The sequence below is a fragment of the Pantherophis guttatus genome, chromosome 3 (assembly GCF_059756535.1).
Source record: "Pantherophis guttatus breed Tessera chromosome 3, ASM5975653v1, whole genome shotgun sequence".
Taxonomy (NCBI): domain Eukaryota; kingdom Metazoa; phylum Chordata; class Lepidosauria; order Squamata; family Colubridae; genus Pantherophis; species Pantherophis guttatus.
The window spans coordinates 35,645,421-35,665,180 of NC_142065.1; the positions used below are offsets into that span (position 1 = coordinate 35,645,421).

The 19,760-nt window shown below is 39.2% G+C and overlaps 1 protein-coding gene across 11 annotated transcripts in view; it reads right to left on the reverse strand.

Moving 5' to 3' along the window:
* PHF20 (PHD finger protein 20) overlaps positions 1-15,118 on the reverse strand; it is a 55,685-nt gene extending 40,567 nt beyond the window's left edge. For 3 of the 11 annotated variants that reach the window (XM_060689696.2, XM_060689693.2, XM_087889261.1), the window contains exons 1-3: positions 14,920-15,076; positions 5,288-5,390; positions 3,167-3,277 (exon numbers count right to left, since the gene is read on the reverse strand). In XM_060689696.2, the coding sequence (XP_060545679.2) occupies positions 3,167-3,277; positions 5,288-5,385 (209 nt within the window). In that variant the 5' untranslated portion in view covers positions 5,386-5,390; positions 14,920-15,076. Of the gene's footprint in view, positions 1-3,166; positions 3,278-5,287; positions 5,391-6,541; positions 6,814-14,919 lie in introns of those variants that run through there. The other 8 variants (XM_034414109.2, XM_060689695.2, XM_087889258.1 and 5 more) reach the window with 5 other exon arrangements.
* Between the last annotated feature and the right edge of the window lie 4,642 nt (positions 15,119-19,760).

Sequence of the window (19,760 nt, forward strand, 5' to 3'; positions counted from 1 at the left end):
GGCGCGCGCTTTAAAAGGCAGTCCAAGCGACGACGCCTAGAGCCCTTGGAAAGGTTGCAAGCCGAGAGAGAAAACAGCCGAAGGCTCAGAAGCGCTTCCCCGGCTGTCTAGATTGATGGGAGAGCGCTCCGGCGATGAAGGGGCGCACGTGGGGCGCTCCGGCGCTCGAGGATCGCTCCGGCGACGAGGCGTCCGTGGGGGAGGAGGCTGCAGCGATCCCTGCGATGGCGACGGCGTGCGATCACTCAGAAGTGATCCAAACGCCAGGAAGCCCTCAGGACGATTAAGGGAAAGGGAGAGAGACGCCGCTGAGCATAGGGCGTCAATCTCCAGCCGCCAAGGTGAAGTTTAGTCCAGATGGTGAGGGCGGCAATTTAAAGAGGGCAGTCAATATGCAAGTGTCAGGAAGATGGGAAGAAACTGACAGCTTGCCTGAAGCAGCAGGCAGACTCACCACCGGCAATTATAGAAAGGAGAGGACTGGAATTGGAGAATCCAAAGTTTCTGGAACAGTTCAGATAGTAATCAGAGAAATTTTCAGACAGTGTCACAGGCTCAACTGAGTGAACTAAACTGGGACTCTGTTGAGCAAGTGGGCGTGTCTGAAGAGAAATCTCTTAAAGGAACACACTCAGTGTAGGCTATCAACTACTGAACAACCCGAAGCTTTGGATTCTCCAAGCTGCGCGTTGGAGAAATGAAGCAATTTACACGTGCTGTTGGGCCCTGTAGCCAGCCTGGCAGATGCCATTGGGCCATGTGGTACCCAGCCCAGGTCTCCTGGCAGCTTACTGCATGCAGTGGTAACCAATGGGGTCTCTTGCCTGTAACATCTTTCAATATGCCAATGGGCACTGTAGTCTATGGGCCTGCCATACCCACTGAGCTACTCATCCTCCACACAATCATTTAATGCCTGCGACTGGATCAGCCACAATTGCAGTAATTGAGTAAGCGATCATCTCGCTTAACAACTGCTTTGCTCAATCACATAAGATTCCAGGCTCAAATGTGTCAATAGTCAAGGACTATCTCTACTTCTTTTCTTGCAAACTATTTTGCTTTACTTGTAAAGTATTCAATTTATATCTGAAACAGAAAAAGTCCAAAATCTGTGTGAGCTGATACTTGTAAAAGCCTACTCTTTTAAAAGAAACCCAATCAAATAATTGCTGAATAGAATTGTGTCTAGAAAGGTACGATGCTGGAAATGATCGGGTTATGTCAATTATGGTTTGCCTAACATTGTCATTGACATTTTCCTTCTAATAATTAATATTTACTTGTACATGTTACTTGAATTGTTTATTTAATAGCTTCTGTTCTATATATATAAAATGGTTCAACATATTTACAAACCATTAGAAGAGAATAGATGCATTTCAAGGTTGAACTATAGGCTCCTTGGTGCTCTCTGACCTTAGTTTAGTTGGTTATTTGCAAACATTTCATTACCTGACTAGATAACTCCTTGAGTATTAGAAGGGAGTAGGATTTGCTCTGTTTATATACAATAGCTTGCCCTGTCAATGTTGATGGATGTGTTGCTTTCTCCCTGATAATTCCTCAAGCAGTAAACAATGATCTAATCAAAAACTACCAAGGAAAAAACAACACTCCCACCAACACTTACAGGACAAGCTACTGTATATAAACAGAGTGTCACTGATGGAGATGAGCAGCTATAGAAATTGAATGAATGAATAAATGAATAGAACTCAGATTAATTATAGCAATAGAAAATGTCACTAACTGATTTATAAAAATAGAGGTTAACCAATCCTGGAAGCCCTATGAAAAAAGGAAAAAGCAGATGAGTCTAAAGCAGGGGTCCCCAACCCTCCGGGCTGCGCGGCCCACTATCGAGCTGCAGTCAGTTTGGGACCGGGCCACAGAAAATGCCAGGTGAGCGCGTGTGTGCAGCTCTCCTCACGCAAGTGGTGTGTGCTTCCATTCATCTGCGAAGCTCCACTCACGCGAGCAGCAGCAGCACACACTGGCTGCTCTCACATAACCATCCCCTCCCCCCTGCTGGGTCGCTAAGCCAGAAAGGTTGGGGGACCACTGGTCTAAGGGAAAGTTAATACTCACAACTCTTTATATTTGCACAACCTGTGACATGCAGCCCTTCAATCCTTGACTAAACCATATTAAATGGTTTCAAATATTAATATAATTTTAATATAACAAAAAGGTAATTATTAAATATATGGAAAGGAATAATATTAATTGCATTTAATTAGTTTATATTTAATTCAAAATATGCTTATTTTTTAACTTTGGTTCGGTCCATTTTAGAGTATGGTTTCCAACATGTTATTCAAAAGGCAAATGTCATCTGAGAAAAAAGTTGCACTACCTTGCACTAAAATAGTTTAGAGCAAAGACGTGCAAGCTTTTAGCAGTTGGGAACTATGCTTATACTTATCTGGTTACAAACCAAAGTTGGAAAGATGATAGTATAATTGAAGAGTAATCTATTAAATATTATAGTTTACTATACCTATTTCTTATCTTCCAATGAAAACCAAAAAACGATTTCATAAATTTAATCCTATAGGAGCATCTTGGGGGGATTCTGAGAGCCAACCATTCATGATTAGTGTAATGTCCAAATCCAGGATTCTAATTAGTAGTTCTGATATATGTGGTGCTTAAATTAACTTCTCCTTAGATATCCTGAAATCAACATTTTATTAAATCCCAAAATCCTCTTAAACCAGATTTGCCATGGAAGAGAAGTAGTAAATATTGAAGTCCACTGCTCATTTTCACTCCAAGACATAGTTACATTTAAGGCAAACAATTAAAAAAAAACTTTCTTTATATAATTTGTTGCAAATACCAATATAAATTTAGCTATTTTTGTTCAGTACATTATATTAAAGCTTAGACAAATGTCACTATGGTATTTTATTAGTTATTAAATCAGCTTAATAATTTAAAGGTTTTTCCACATGAATACAGCCAGCAAGTTCAGGTAAATTACTTCCTTAAATGTTATTGGAATAAAGCCAAACAAGCTAAATAAATAAGTAAATAAATAAATAGCTAAATCACAAATGGATCTGCATTGAAAGATTTGTTGGTTTGACTCCTTGTTTGCAACACAATAAGACAGCATTACAAAAGATGTATCCAAGTTTGATCATGAAATAAGAAATACCAGTTTTTTAATCTGTCTCGGGCTTCCAACTGGGCTCCCACTTCAAAGTTGATACCTCTTCTGTTTGGTGGATGTTTTTTCATTTTGTTATAAGACGTTGCTTTTATTTCCCTGAAAAATGCAATTAAACATCAATCACCAGAACTAGAGTTATGCTCTTTTTGATAAACTGTTTAATTAAAATAATTCACAATCCATATTTCAAGTAAAAACAATCTGTAGCATTATGTTGAAAGCACGTTATTGTCTTCTCAAGGTGAAGATCGTATTTGTATAGTCTTTATCTCAAACCTTATTAAAACTGAATTGTTTTAATTGTGACTGCCATGTCAGACTTATTATACAAGAAGTTCCATCTCAAGAATTGTGTCTTCTATGTGTATGAATTAAATTAAAATACAGACTGCTTGGAATTAAAGTATCTTGTGCAAGTAATTTTTAGGCCATTACTTATTATAAGCATTTTATGCCTGGGAAGACAATTTAATATAGTGTTGGTACAAAATGATTTGTTCTATATATCTTTACTTGCTCCGTCTAAGGGCTGTCAAACTTGGGACCTGCAGGCCAGATGCATCACACACTGGTCACAGCCATGCCCGGCTTAGCAAAGGGAAAAAAAGTTGTGATACATCATGTGATGCCACCATGACGACGCAAGTTTGACATCCGTGATCTATTATCTTTCTGAATGTTTTACCTCTGTATAGCTGCACAGACTAAGCATAATTAAATAGCACAGACAAAGAATATGTGCCACATGGAATAGCTATTATAGGTAATAACTGTTTCAAGTGGCTTCCATTCAGTAGCTGCATATAATATTGCTATAATTTGCAATAATGTATACCTGATATAGAGAACAGATTGTCCTTAAGAATATCTTTATGATCAACACTGACTTGATGGCACAAGTCAATAATCAATGTGCTTTTGCCACTAGTTTCATAATTCTACTGTATTTAAATCATTTAACGGTCAACAAACTATCTGAGCAACAGATTTCAACTTTCAATTTTGGTCAAACTTCTTCTAAATATTTAGGATATTCATATTGTTAATTTGGGGCATGAAATGGTTTACTAAATGTAAGACTGCAAACACTGTAACCCCACTGTGTTATATTTAATATAATGGAACTCACTTGTTTAAAAGTTTGCAAGTTTCTGTCAAGGAATATACAATTATCCCTACAGTTTCATCAGCTTTCAGCTTTACAGTTTAGTTTTATGTACAACTCAAATTATAAAATAGCTTTAAAATGCTGTTTTAAATATCATAAACTAAGCTCCTGATCAGAATTTGATCATTTCTAATTTGAACTAATAAAACTACAAACTGAAACCACATCAGTACAAATTCTTTCATGAGAATATTATACAATAGCTTAAACTGGCATAATTTTGGGTATATTGTACAGTACTACTGGTTTTAATAACTACAAATAAATTGTATGACTTGATTAAAACTTGCAGTTTTGTAAAGAGCACAACAGATCAGCAGCTAAAGTGAAAGCCTACAGGGTCTCCTGTATAAACAGGGGGTTGGACTAGAAGATCTCCAAGGTCCCTCCCAACTCAGTTACTCTACATTCTATTCTGTATTCTGCAACTTGAAGTTGTAGGACAGAGATTTTCTCTAAAACAATGTTTTATGCCCTTCTGAGATTCCATGAAAAAGCCGGAGGTTGTGTTATTATGTTTATTAGGTAAGCCTTTTACCATATAGACCAAAACTATCCCTTCTAGTACAGACAGTCTAATGAAAGCAGAGCAATGTAATTATCTCCTTTTCTGAGTACACTGTACATATTACTCTTCTTACTCTTCTTTATAGATCTAGAAAACAGATTTACCTAGGGGATTAAAAGCTAAAATTCATCTTGAAGTAATCTTTACTATCTCCTTAAGAAAATTACCTTCTATTTCGAAACAATTGTACAAATAGAAGTTGGCTTTTATAACCTTTTCTTTTTCCAAATGGTTTAGTTTCCATTGAATGCAAAGCTACACCAAGCTTAAGTTTAACATGCTGTTCAACCCAATCCAGGCTGAAATTAGTGTTAAATTGCTCTTATCTTAATCATAAACTGGTACCATGGCTTGCAGTAAGCTCACTTACCTCAGCCATGGCTCTGAGTGCCACTGCAGAAATAGCTGCCAGGGAGACAGTGTCACCTCACCAGAGGAGTGTAACAGACCATAGGCCCATATAAGCATTCAAACTGAATGGATGAAAAAACATGAAAGAGGATATGTACAAACTGTTATAAATAAAGGACAAGCAAATACATGGGACAGTGTTTACTGTAGATAGCATGTACGGAATATGCTATGCTAAAAATCTTAACTTTTTAAGTCTGTACTGCAAAGAATTGCTTTTGGGGGGATGGGCAGCTATACAAATTTGATAAATAAAACTATCCTCCCTGATATTGCCACAAAAGTAATTTTTCTCAAATGAGTGAGAAAATAAGTTAACAAGTACATTAAAAAGAGAAAACTACATAAATATTCAGGTCATACAGTTCTAATAATATGCATGCTATGAACAATTTACTGCTACATATTAGATCATCATTTAGCACAAACTCTTCTCTACCAAACATCTCAAAAGCCGTGGTGGCACACAGTGGTTAGAGTGCAGTACTGCAGGCTACTTCTGCTGATCACCAGCTGCCAGCAGTTTGGCAGATCGAATCTCACTAGGTTCAAGGTTGACTCAGCCTTCCATCTTCTGAGGTCGGTAAAATGAGGACCCAGATTGTTGGGGGCAATATGCTGACTCTGTAAACCGCTTAGAGAGGGCTGTAAAGTACTATGAAGCGGTATATAAGTCTAAGTGCTATTATTATTCCTAAAAACTATTAACCACCACTGAATATATATGCTGCAGTTATATAGCTGAAAAGCTGCTGTGAGTATTCAATTTTTGCTCTAAAAATCTCTACCAATACATTTTTCATAATATTGAAAATATTATAGTAGTTAAGAACATCTTATTTTCTTTATTGTATCAAAGGGAAGAAGTGTGAATTTCAATCACTGAAGCCAAGTATTGGTAGTCCTCAACCTATTACCACAATTGAGACCAGAATCTTGGTCATTAAGTGAAGTTATTGAGACATGTGACTGCTTTGTTCAATGACCAGAATGTTGGAACTCTTGGTTGCAGATGTTAAGCGATTACATGAGTCATTAAGTGAAATCCCAGGTAAAGAGTGCAGGGTGCCTCAGGGTTTTGGGGGAAGATCCTGGGAGGCTTGGCTCAAAACCCAAGCAATATTTTCAGCCCGAGTGGGGAGACATTCTCACAATATCTGTGCTGGGCTTTCCAGGGCCTCCCCTCCCCTCTGAGGCACCCCGTGCTCCATACCTTAGTGTGCTGTCTCTCTGCAAAATCCTGCTTGGGTTTTGGTTCCTTCTTATCTCTAGGGGCTGGTTGAAAAAGCTCCTGCCAAAGGATTTCAAGCATGGAGCTGAAATCCTTCAATAGGATGCTCTTTCAACCAGCCCCCATATCTTGTAACCTTCCCTTTAGAATTTCTGGGGAAGCTGACAGAGAAGACAGCAAATGGTTAACACATGATCGTGGGGTGCCTGGCAACCAGCTGTAAGTATAAACAGGTTACCAAGCACCTAGATTGTGATCACAAGCTGGGGTAGGAGACATTTTGTGATGGTTAGAAATGCTATAAAGCATTTACAAGCCATAAACCACCCTTTCTGAGGTCATTATTAATGAAAATGTAAGTTAAGGACTACTTGTAGTCATTATGGGAATTTTTTAAAATTTAGACCAGCACTTATTGGTCAGCACATGCTCTAATATTCTCTTGAATTTCATCCCACCAGGCAATGAATGTTTCCAAATCAGCTTTCTATCTTCAGGAAAAAGGTTAACACACACACATATAACAGTAGCTCTTCAAAACCTACTATTAGCATAGTAGGAATAGTAAAACATGCCATACCATCAAGAACAATGATAAGCTCATCCAGTTCATCCCCTGCAATTCTGAATGGCAGTGGTCATTTGATTTGATTGGTTAATCCAAAATTGCAGCAGTGAGTGTCTGATACTTGATCTTTGCAACTGGATGACTTTTATACTGTACTAAAGAAATGTTTGTGAAATAGATTTGTTTAATGTAGATCAATTCCAACCTATAATTGTTCAATTTGAATGTAGAAATTAATTAGAAACATCACTGAAACGAAATATTTGGGTGAGTAGAATGTACATACAAATTTACTTGCAGTTCTGATTCAGGAAAAATATTTTTATATACTAAATATGATCAAAGAAATTCTGCCTTTTAATTCTTCTTATACTTGTCTCAATTTGGTGAGTCTTGGAATTCTAAAAATTGTTTATTTCTAGAAAAGGTTCAAATCAGACAAGCTTAAGAAATGCTCAATTATGCTGTAATAATACAAAATATGAAAATTTAACTTTTTCCCAACCTTTTAGTACATTTGTAATGTAATGTTTTAGTATATTCTTTGTGAGCAACATTTATCACTTTACTATACTTACTGCTAAATATAGCAATAATTAACTATAAAAGGATATATACAGTCTTTTAATAAGTACTTATTATTCTAAAATAGCTTGAATAAGAATATTAAATGAATGGGGAGATAATTGATTTATGGTAAGAACCCTATGCTTAGAATTCCACAATTTTTTGGATGCATGCTAGCACTGTATAGAGCAGGGGTATCAAATTTAAGACCAGTGGGCTGTATGCAGCCTGCGGCTTGTTTAGCTCTGGCCCATGGAGTCGGTCTGGAAATAGCAAAGGACTGGCCCACGGTGCCTCTGCAAGCAAAAATGGGGAGCGAGCAGGGTGCCCCCCCTGCAACCGCTTTTGGCCTCGGGAGTAGTCCAGGCGGCCTTCTAAGCCCAAAACAGGGCCTCCAGATTGGTCCAGGAGGCCTTCCAGGCCCAAAACGGGGACTCCGGAGTGGTGCAGGGGGCCTTCCAGGCCTAAAACGGGGCTTCCAGAGTGCTCCAGGAGGCCGTCCTTGACTCAGAAGGTTATAAAAGAGAGGAAAAGTAAAATATTTTAATTTTCAGGCTTCAGGATTCTGCTACTATTGCCAATGTCAATAATTTATAGTTCTAGTCTTCCTATGGAGTCAGTTTCTTGATTTGATCTCTCTCATAAGGTGATCAAGTAGATCAAGTACTAAAAAAACAAAATCAGAGAAGTGTACACCTCCCTATTTTTACAAGTTTATAAAACCATGTCTGCGGAGGTGTGGTCCTGTGCCATGCCCACCATGGCCACGCCCCCCAGCCCTCCAAGGTCAAACCTGTTCCTGATGGGGCCCTCAATGAAATTGAGTTTGACACCCTCCTTGTATACAGTAACTATGAAGACTTTAGAAAACATGTTCATATGCTGTGATTTGTCTAGACCTGTGATTGCGAACCTATGGCATACATGCCATAGGTGACACGCAGAGCTCTCTCTGCGGGCATGCCAGCCATTGCCCCAGCCCAGCTCCATTGCATATATGTGCACGCCTCCCACCAGCCAGCTGGTCTTCAGGTCTCTGCTGTGCATGGGGGGGGCACATGCGGGGGAAGCACACAAGCATGTACAGGGGGGCAGGATACATGCACAGGGGTGGTGGCTTTCCAGGCCCAAAATGGTATGCAGGGGGGGCGCGTGCGGCACCCCCACAACCTGTTTGGCTTCCAGGTTGATACAGGAGGCTTTCCAGGCTCCCCGTGCCCTGTTTTGGGCCTGTAAAGCCTCCTGCACCAACCTGGAAGCCAAAATGGAGCGCGGGGGGTGCATATGCAGGGGACATGCGTGCATGTGTGGGGGCCCGCATTGCATTTTGGAGGTTCTGACACACGTGCGTGCATTTGCGCGCCCTTTGGGCACTAGGCACCAAAAAGGTTAGCCATCACTGGTCTAGACCTTAAAACATCAAATAGTGCAGGCAATGGATTTTCTTATGATTTTCTATGGAAGTGAGTTGACTTTCAAACAGGACAAGGATACTAACGCTTTTGAAATATTACGATTCCTGATAATAGCATGAACAGGTAAGAAAATGTACAAATAGATCATATAACAAAACAATTCACGGATCTCACTTGTACAAGCTCAAATTATCATAAAGTGAACAATTTGTGAATTGTCAAAAAGTCTGTAATGTTGAGAAGGGTAGAAAGAAGAGAAAATGTCCAACAACAAGGTGGTTGGACTCAGTTATAGCACTATGAGACCATCTGAAGTTGGGGACATATCCTTCTGGAGAAAATCTATCTATATTTTTCACTAAAAATTGAAAATAATTTGATGGCACATAATCAATCAATTATAGGCACAATTAAAATGTAAAGAAAGCTTTGTTTATGGTTCTGAAACATATATACTGCAGTTAAATTTAAATACAGTATCTTTATATATTATTTTAAATATATATTGCATTTTTTCATTGCTACATTGCTAACCCTCAGAAAAAAACTTACTCAATTGTTATTTCAAAATTAATTTCATTAATATGGAAGCAAGACTATAAACTAAATTTTTTCAAGAGATTATTTTCAGGCTAAAATAATGTACTATTCTGCATGTTTTCCACTGGCCAGATGTTTATATAATACTAGGTTTCATATGCTTTTGTGCTGATGAGTGAATGACTGATTCCACTACAGGAATAAATATGGTTTACTTCTGGCATATTGCATCAGTTAAATATTAAGTTAGCTAACAACTCATGTGTTATTTTAAATTCGGCTTTAGCTTATAATTTTCTCTCTTCAAAATATCTTTGTTAATATCCTGTACAGCCAAAAGAGGTACTATTCCTTAGGTTAAAAATCTATTTTCATTCTTTTCCCCCAACTTCTCGTTTATCCTGGCAAAACTTTTCTGAAAGTTCTTTCCATTTTTTCAAGCTTCCAAAATTTTGAAACATGGATTAGAGATAGCAGATATTAATGATACAGGTTAGATAGGGAATCCAATGCTATATGAATTAATATGCCCAAATTTATTTGAATTTTAAAAATGAATTCATTCCCTTAATTGTAAATTATCAATGTTTCAAATAAAGTACCGTATTTTTCGGAGTATAAGACGCTCCGGAGTATAAGACACACATTAGTTTTTGGGGAGGAAAACAAGAAAATTTTTTTTTGCCTCTGCCTACTAGCATAGATGTATTCATCTGGCTAGCATCCTTGCAGCAAACAGCAAACAGCCTGGTCAGCTTCAGCACGTTATCGCACCCTGATTCAGCACGAGCAGCTGATTGGTGGTTGTGGAATACTGCCAATCAGCTGTTCCAGGCTGCGGGAATCGCCACAGCCTACCACCGCCTCCGTTTTTGGCCTCTGTGCGCTCCATTTTAGACCTGTTCCAGGCTGCCAGGATCGCCACAGCACATTGCCGCCCATGCGGATCACGTTTTTGGCCTCCGCACGCCGCGTTTCTGGCCTCTGCACATTGCGTTTTTGGCCCGTTCCAGGCGGCAGGGATTGCCACCGCCAATCCCCGCTGCCTGGAACCAGCCGAAAACTCGATGCGCGGAGGTGGTGATCGGCAGCAATATGCTGTGGTGATCTCTAGTCTGGAATGGGTCTAAAACAGGAGTATGCGGATGCCAAAAATGCGACCCATGCAGGCCAAAAATGGCCGAATGGTGGGGACCGGTGGGTGGGCCTTGCTTCAGCAACATTTGCTGCATAAGTGGAAAAAGTTGTCTTATACTTATCTCCATCATATTTTTGCTTGCAGTGTGCAGTTTGCTAAATCCTCTTTATTGTCATGTGAAAATTTAAAGGAAAATTATTTTCATATAGGTAGTTTTACTTAATAATCATTTGTTCAGTGACCGAATTTACGACAGAGTTGAATGAGTGATATTTACAACTGGTTGTTCCTGCAGTCACAGTATCACAATCCAGACACACAGCAATTGGCTCGCTACTATGATGTTGTAGTGTTTTGTGGTCATGTAATCATAATTTGCGACCTACACTGCCATCTTCAGGGCAAGTGGATTCAGTTAACAATGGCAACCAAAAGTGTTGGAACTGCCATGGCTAAATGGCACAGTCCCATGACATCACCATTTTGACAATGTTGCTTAACAGAAGAAATTTGGGTCCCAATACCATGTTAAATGAGGATTACCTGTATTATGAAACCAAGTAACAGGCAATGGAACTAGTAACAGAAGATTTAGTCTTGTAGTGGCAACAGTAATTGGTTTACTCATGTGGAGATCATAATCAATACATTTATTTAGTTCATAACTATCCTTTGTTGGAACTGTTCCTAAATCTTTAAAATGGCTTGACAGATACTTAAGGAGTGGTATAATTTTTTTCTTACTAAAAATCAATAATTATTCAATATTATATAAAACTCTTTCATGATGAGGATGATGTAATCTGTTCAGTTGTGTCAGAGTCTTGGTGATTTCATAAGGCCAGGTCTCTCTACATCACGGGTGTCAAACTTGCTGTGTCATGTTGATGTCACGTGACTGTGACTTTTTTGTCTTCGCAGAGCTGGGGTGGGCATGGCCTGTGTGTGTCATGCATCTGGGCTGCAGGCCACCAATTTAACACCACTGCTCTACATCTTTTGATCTTACACTATTTCTTTGAATTTACTATGCTCTGGCTGGTGTTAGCTTTGATGCTGTTCAGCTATCTTGTTCTTTGAAGGCCTGGTTTCCTTTTATTGCTAACTCTTCCTAGCATAAATTGCTTTCTCCAGTGAATTTCCTCGCATTACATGACCAAAATAAGTGAGCCACAACTCTTTAAAGAATCCCATTGTGCATAAAATAATCAATTCTGGGAGGATTGTTTGAGATCTAAATGTAATGAATTTTAGAAGAAATTTATGTATAAAATCATCAAATATTGATCTGGAAAATCATCCAAAGCTGCATTTCCTACCACTAAAATTACATTACATAAATTTTAACTCATAAGATAAATATAAATCAAATTAACTAAAGATTGGGTTGATGGGATTATAACATATTTAGAATCGGTTCTGATAGAAATGCTCATTATCCATTCTTTTTGGTCAAATGTTTTGAAGATATTGGTGAAATCACCCAACAAATGTTAATAGGACTCCTGCCATTGACAATGTTTCTTAAGGCACTTAAATTGTTACAACATAAGAAATATATTCAAATTCTTATCTTAACAAACTTGAATACTGAAGTACTCTTTTTTTGGTGCAGTGTATTCAAAAATTTCGGCAATCACTTTTAGTTGAAACATTAAAGGAAGGCTTTGAAAAACCCTTCAATTACTGATTGGTTTATTTAAATTTGATTATTATTCTTTATCTGTAGTAACAATGTTGTTCTAAAGGTTTTTTTCAGGTTGTAAAAATATACTTGATAAAAAAGAGTAGGAAAGTAGGACAGGATGAAATGCGAAGATTTTAAACATATGTTAAACATACATATGTTTATTTGGATTTTTTCTTTTATCTTAGTTTTTTAATTCAATATTTTAAATAATGTTTGCCTTGCTTTTGTTTAATTTTTAAAAAGATAAAAAATATATACCTAGAAAGGCATTATTTTGAATGTGGGGTTTCTGGTTGATTTCTAAGATTCAACATAATCAAACCAGAAATATGTATTTTAAAAAATTAATAGTTTCTCTTACATTCTATACTTAAGGATTTTCGTTCAGTTAAGTTTATGCCAAACTAAATCCAAAAGTTGATGGGGCTAAGAAAAAAACTTAAAAACTACACTTAAATAACATTTTTAATTTTTAATTTATATGGCTTCCCATCTCATATAACTGAAAAGTTAACAGTTAAAAATACCATAAATCATGCAACAATAAAAACAACACACCAACGTAAACCACAGTCAAGATAAAAACAGAGTAAGCAAAAGAACAACAAAAGTCAATGGTGTTTCATAATTTTGCCTTCCTCTTATATTAAGAACTGGGAAGTGGGCAGGACTAGTTTTCAAAACCATATGTCACCTGTGCAGTTCCAGCTTGGACCAACAGAGGTCAGTCTGCAAACAATTATGACACATGTAAGATACACAGCACATCAGGAAGGCAGCACAAGGTTGTATGGGCAAACTGCCACACATTATCATCTTGGGCAAGCAGGTTCAATAAAGCCACTTTTGAGGAGAACTGTTTTTCTAAGTGGCATATGCTGCAGTAAAAATGTTATATTTTGGAATGAACTAGCAGTACATTTTCAAAAGTTTCATTACTGCTAAATTAGACAAAGTGATGAAGAAACATCATTATAAGAATTTATTATTTAAATAAAATTTTCAAAAAAAAAACCTTTCTGAAAAAATACTGTATTTTCATTAGCCCGCAAAATAAATTCCTTTAATTTAAAGTATTTCAGACTCCACTGTTGCCATACCATTACTCCATGTTTGAAATATGAAAGATCTAGTTATAAAGAATCACCCTTAATAAAGACAGAAAACTACACACAAGTTCAACTATTTTGTTCTACCAACATCTTTTAGGTAACTTCAGAAACTTGAAAAATGAATTATTCTAACCCCACTAAGAATGAATATGTTTAGTTGATTTCTTGGTCAGACCAATTAAGGCCAATTCTGTGAAAAATAAATCAAGCTATCAAGATTTCTAGGTAAAAGCAGGAAAAATAATTTATTCCAGGTTGTTCGCCCATAAAGGTAATTTAAAAAAAAAAAACCAATACAGACTAGCATGCAGACAATTCGGTAAATTAAAAAAAACAACAACCTTGCAATGTCTATGGTCGGTACAACCCTTCCGAGGACTGACCTCTTCAAACAATAAGAACCCCGAGGCCAAGCAATTAGAGGGAAAGTAATGTTATATAACTGCAACACCCATCACTCGCCTGTCAAGTTAATAATACGCGCTCCCAAGTCCCAGCGATTCGTCAGCACTTATTCATTATCCTAACAGTTGATTTGGGGAATGCAGTTTTGAAAGATAATCACAGCACAGCGATGTCAATTGCTGCGACCACTAACTAAAAAGGCTATTTTTGAAAAACGTTAATCCGGAGGCGGTCCCTGAAAACAGGAGACGGAATGAAAAAAGCAACCACGCGCGCCAAGGCTTGTCATACACAGAAGTACAACTTTTCATGCCGTTTAGGCATCGACGCGGCTTTGCGGCCCGATTTGAAGCCAGACGTTCCGATTTAAAAGGCGAATGCAGCACCTTCCCGGCGATCAAGGTCACAAAAGTAGCGTGGCATCCCAGAAAAAAAGAAAAAAAAAGAAAAGCCAGCACTTCTTTAGGCAGAAAGAAAGCGCGTTTACGCCTTGGCGTTCTGCCTCGGACAGGGGCCGGGCATCATCCCCGGCCTCCGACTCGGGAGAGGCAAAGCGGAAAGCATGGCGAGGCCGGCAACACCTCCCGCCCCCCAGCAAGAACTCGCGAGGCCTCCGCTCGCCAAGCCCACGCGGGCGCTACGAGTCGGAGGGGCCGGTACGCCAGGCCCCAGGGCCAGCCCCCTTAAAAAAGGCTTCAGAGAACCCGGCAGCTCAGGAGCCATTCGCCTACACGGTGCGCCGCTGGGCTCCACACTGAGCAAAAATCAGGCACCCAAATCCCGGGAGTCTCCCACAGGCTCCCGGCCGGTCCCCGCCCCTCTCCGCCTTTGTGAGGCCGTGGCGGGAGCCCTTGGTGTTTCCCTGCCGGGTTTCCCTCCGGCTGCTTTCCGCCGGGAGTTCCCTAAGAAGCGTCGTGTATCTTACCGGGTTCTTCGCACGGAAAAAAAAAAAAGGCGTGAGCGTGGAAGCTGATTCTTCCCGCGAGCTCCTGTTACCGAAACCAAACAACCGCCGCCGACGACGACGCAGCAGTGCCACAAAATGGCCGCCACGGCTGCAATGCCGCTAGTCCGATCGCCGTGAGGAGGAGGAGGGGGGGGGGAAAGGAGGGAGGGTCTTCGGTGGGAGGAGCGGGCGGGGGCGTGGCTTTTGGAGTCCGGAGAGGCACAGTTTACTCACAATCTCTCCCATTCGGAACCTTTCCCGTGGACGAATGAGATCGCCGATCCCGCGCGGTCGCTGTCGCTGGATCTCGAGTCGTGTTGCAGATATTCAGAAACTGAAACGCTCGGCTGTCTAGCGGTCTTTATCCACGAGCATCCGCAACAGCATCGCGCTGCTGTTAAGTCTAGTATACAAAGTAATACGTAATGGGACGGAGGAGAGACAGTTTTCTTCCACAAAATTACACGCTCTTTAAGCCTGAAAAGAAAGAAACCGGAAAAAAAAGGATATCGCGGTGTAATATGAAATCACGTATTCGGAGTGCAGATTTAGTTCTTTGGTATCTTTTAGTTGCTTAAAAGAATCTTCGGTAACCAGGTTCGGCATGACTTCGCCCTGAGACGTTATAGTCTACTACTGGAGGAAATCCTGGGCTGCAAATTAACCCCACTCATGGCAGCTTCATAGGATCACGTTTACCCGTATAGTAAGGAACGTCAAGAGATAAATGGGTGGATTAAGCCTTACATATGCTCCCGTATATTTCATCAAAATCGAAAGCCCACAAACTAGAAGAAATCCGAAATACTGGAAAATTCTTTCGCTCCTCTTGATTATGCTCGATATAACACTAAATCATGAACGAAGCAACATACTTACACGAATCTTCACGTGTGAGGCTTGGCGCAGCTGCCCCACCCACTATAATTAATAGCTAATGACACTTGTCAAAGCTGCTTGTACATGTTATTACTATTCTCATTAGGTCGTCCACATAATGCCAGAAGCGTTATTTCTTGCTCAGAAATCTGCAGGAATTTAAAAACGGTATTAAATGACAATTTTGAGACAAGTGCTTCTTTGAAATTTGCTTTACAAACACTTTTTAAAGAATACAATTTTATAAACCTAGCCCACTACCAAGAAAAATCCCAATGCATGTACTAATCAAACCTGGTATAAAAATCTGAAGCCCAAGATCCTGTCTTGTAAGTCCTGAATCAGTTCCTGGAGGCTCTAAGGATCTTGATGGGACAAGAGCAGCTCAGATTAAACCATTCCAAGCTGGAGCTGCTTGCCAGTAAACAACTGAGAAGTCCTATACTGTATTTACTATAGTCCTGTACTTAGTTTTGATGGGGCATACACCCCTGAAACAGTTAAGTTTGTGACTTGGGGTCTACTGGATTGTCAGTTTCTATTAAAATAGAAGGAAGCTGTAGCCAGGGGACTGTCCAACTTTGACTAGTTACCACCCTACCTTGATCAGGATGTATTGGCAAGTTAATCATCACTTCATTAGATGGTCTATGTGGGGTTGCCTTTGGAGATGACCTGGAAACTCCAATTGGTATAGCAAGCAGTGTTATAATTGCTGATAGGGCTAACTCCTACCCAGTTTTGGAGTTGCTGAATTGGTTCCAGCAGGCTTCCAGGACCAATACAAAGTTTTAGTTATTACCTTTAAAGCCATTCAGGGTGAAGGACTGAGCTAGATCAGCCAATGCTTTTCCAAAAGAATATCTGTTCAGCATTTACACAGATTCTGTTGAAGATCCGATTCCTTGGAAGATTTGTGATGCATAGACAAGCAACAGATCTTCTCAGGAATGATTTCCATTATGAAATACCAGTATGTATTACCCCAGTATGGGTGGCCCAATAGTCCTTGCCTTAAGGAAGCAATTTACAGTGCTACTGTCCCAGTTAGCTGTTGGCCCATTATTCTGTTTGAGTGACCATCAGTGAGTTGTTATAATTTTAATTGTATTTTATTTGAAGCTGTTGTATTCTACCAGTCTGTATAGATTAGAATATCTTATAAATACTGTATTAAATGATATGATGATGATGTTCTGATCTGTACCTTTTGAAATTATCTCCCTTCTAAATGCATGGGTACATTTAAATCTTTCCGGGACCTCATGTGGCCTTGGGACCTCAAGTTGTGTGTCTCTTGAGTTAATTTGATGTGTTTAACACAATAAGTGCCTGTAGTACATTATGTGGTTGAGGTTAGATACACCATTATAACTCTTTTCACCACACGTACTAGCACTATGATGGCGAACCTATGGCACGTGTGCCAGAAGTGGCACACAGCGCCCTCTCTGATGGCACACAAGCCATCACCCCAGTTCAGTTTGCTGCACATGCGCATGCACCTCCTGCTGGCCAGCTGGTCTTCGGGTCTACACAGGGGGCGGGGCACATGTTCAGGGGTCGTGCACGCATTGCATTGTTGGGGTTTGGGCACACATGTGCGCATTCTCGTTCACACATGCGTGCCTTGGGCACTCAGTCCAGAAAAGGTTAGCCATCTCTGTACTAGCACATGATCTTGTCAATTAAATTTGCAGTCTTACTAGTTGCTATATCATGCAAATCTATAACTTTTTTTTTTTTGCAGAAAATGGAATTTGAAGTCATAACTAAATGTAGCATTGAATAGCTAATTTATACTACAGTTGCATGACTTCCATTATACAACCTAATAATGGAAACTTTTGTAGCCCCTGTAGTTTTCTTGGCAGAGCTTTTAAGAAGTGGCTTTCCATTGCCTCCTTCCTAAGGCTGAGAGTGGCCCAAAGTCACCCAACTGGCTTTGTGCCTAAGGCAGGATTAGAACTCACAGTCTCCAATTTCTATTCTGGCATCTTAACCACTACATCAAACTGGCTTTCCTATATACTTGTCATGTATACAATTATGTTTTCTAATAAGCTGTATTTAAGCAAAGCTATGGCATACTGTGCTGCGTGAATACTGCCTTCAAGTCATTCAATATCCATCATTTCATGGCATATCACAAAATAATTAGCAAATTTTAAAGGGAAATGGAGAAAAATCCTTTGTTATGCGTAATCCTCAACCACAACTGGGACCAGAAAATTTATTAAGCAATGCAATTGCTAACTGAGACATCATGTAACCAACCACACCTGATTTTAGATTTTTGCTGGGGTTATTAAACAAATCACAGTCATTGAGATAGAACACAACTATGACCTTTCCTACTGGCTTCCCAGTACTGACTTTGCTTGCTTAAAGCCAGCTGGGAAGGTTGTAAATGGTAATCATGTGGCCCCAGAATGCTGCAGCTATCATAACTGGTTGCCAACCACCTGGATTGTAATCATGTGACCATAGGGACATCTTGACTATTGTAAGTGCAAGGACTTCTTGTAAGATACTTTTTCAGCACCATTGTAACTTCAAACAGTGATTAAATGAATGGTTGAAAGTTGAATACTACCCGTATTAAAGGATGTCATATTTATAATAGGATGTCAAAAGTGCCAAATATAAATACAATTCAGGGCTAGTGATAAGATTTTGTAGCTATTTCAATCTGTCTCAAACATATCTGTCCCTTGAGCGGCATAGAACTAAAATTGCAGTATAAGAATATATAATTAATGCTTCAATTCAATAATTGGGCATGTTATATAACAATATTAGTGATACTACACAAAATGACAATGCAATAGAAGCCATATTAAGTGAAATCCTTTGTTAAAGAATCTAGGTAATGCAAATGTAGAATGTAAATAGTTTTGCACTGTAGGTTTAATTGTATAATGACAAGTGTATAGCACTTTTCATCAAAATTATAATAGACTTTTGAAATTTTCTTCCTTAATGGAATTTCTAGTTTACAGGACACTGCTTTTTGCATTGGGAAAATATAATTTTAGCTATTAAGGGGAAAAAAGTTTATCAAGTAATGCATTAATCCATTTATATTTGTTACAAAGTGGTTCTGTGGATAGGATTGTGATTAGTAACAAAATGACTACACCAAAATGGAGAACTGTGAATTATGGGAATATGGGCAAAATGTTAAAGATTATACACTCTATAATTTTTGGCTATTAAAATTTTATTTATCTCAGATATGTGTGTTCTTTCAAATAAATGTTTGTGGTGTGCTCTCTTTTTGTAACAATTGATTGAAACATGGAATTGTGGTATCTGTAAGGTATAGTGTCAGCCCTGGAGGCCATCTTTTTCTTTGGATCTTCAGGGTTGCCACACTTAGCGGTTGGGCATGCTGTGGGAACTGGGAGGGAGGTTGGATGGCAACGGGGTGAGATGTATAGCCATAACAACAACAATATTCTTTCACTGGGAGTCAATGACATTCAACTTGCACCTGGAGAGGCGTGACTGGGAAGCTACTTCGGTTAGGATGGTGGCCTGATTGGACCATGTGATAGACACGTGGGTGCATGGGGAAAGGACTTGGATTTCCTTTGAGGTGGGGAAAACCCAGGAGACTTCAGATTCGGGTTTTCCCTGATGTGCCAATATGACATCTCTAATAAAATGGAACTTTGAGGAAATGCTTGCCTCGGAGTCTTACTTGGTTGGGGGTGTTACTTGGAACCCTGACTGATAGAGAGGGACCTTATCTGTGAATGATATCCTGTTCTGTTTTCTTCCTTTCACATTCTCACACCTGCCTTAGTGATTTTCAGGATAGACTATTACAAGGTAATTTGTATAGATCTGCCTCTGGAAAACAAGAATCCTAATTAGCGGCGAGATTTGATTTTATTACCACCTTGTCTTTTGCATCCATTAGGGATGAAATTGAC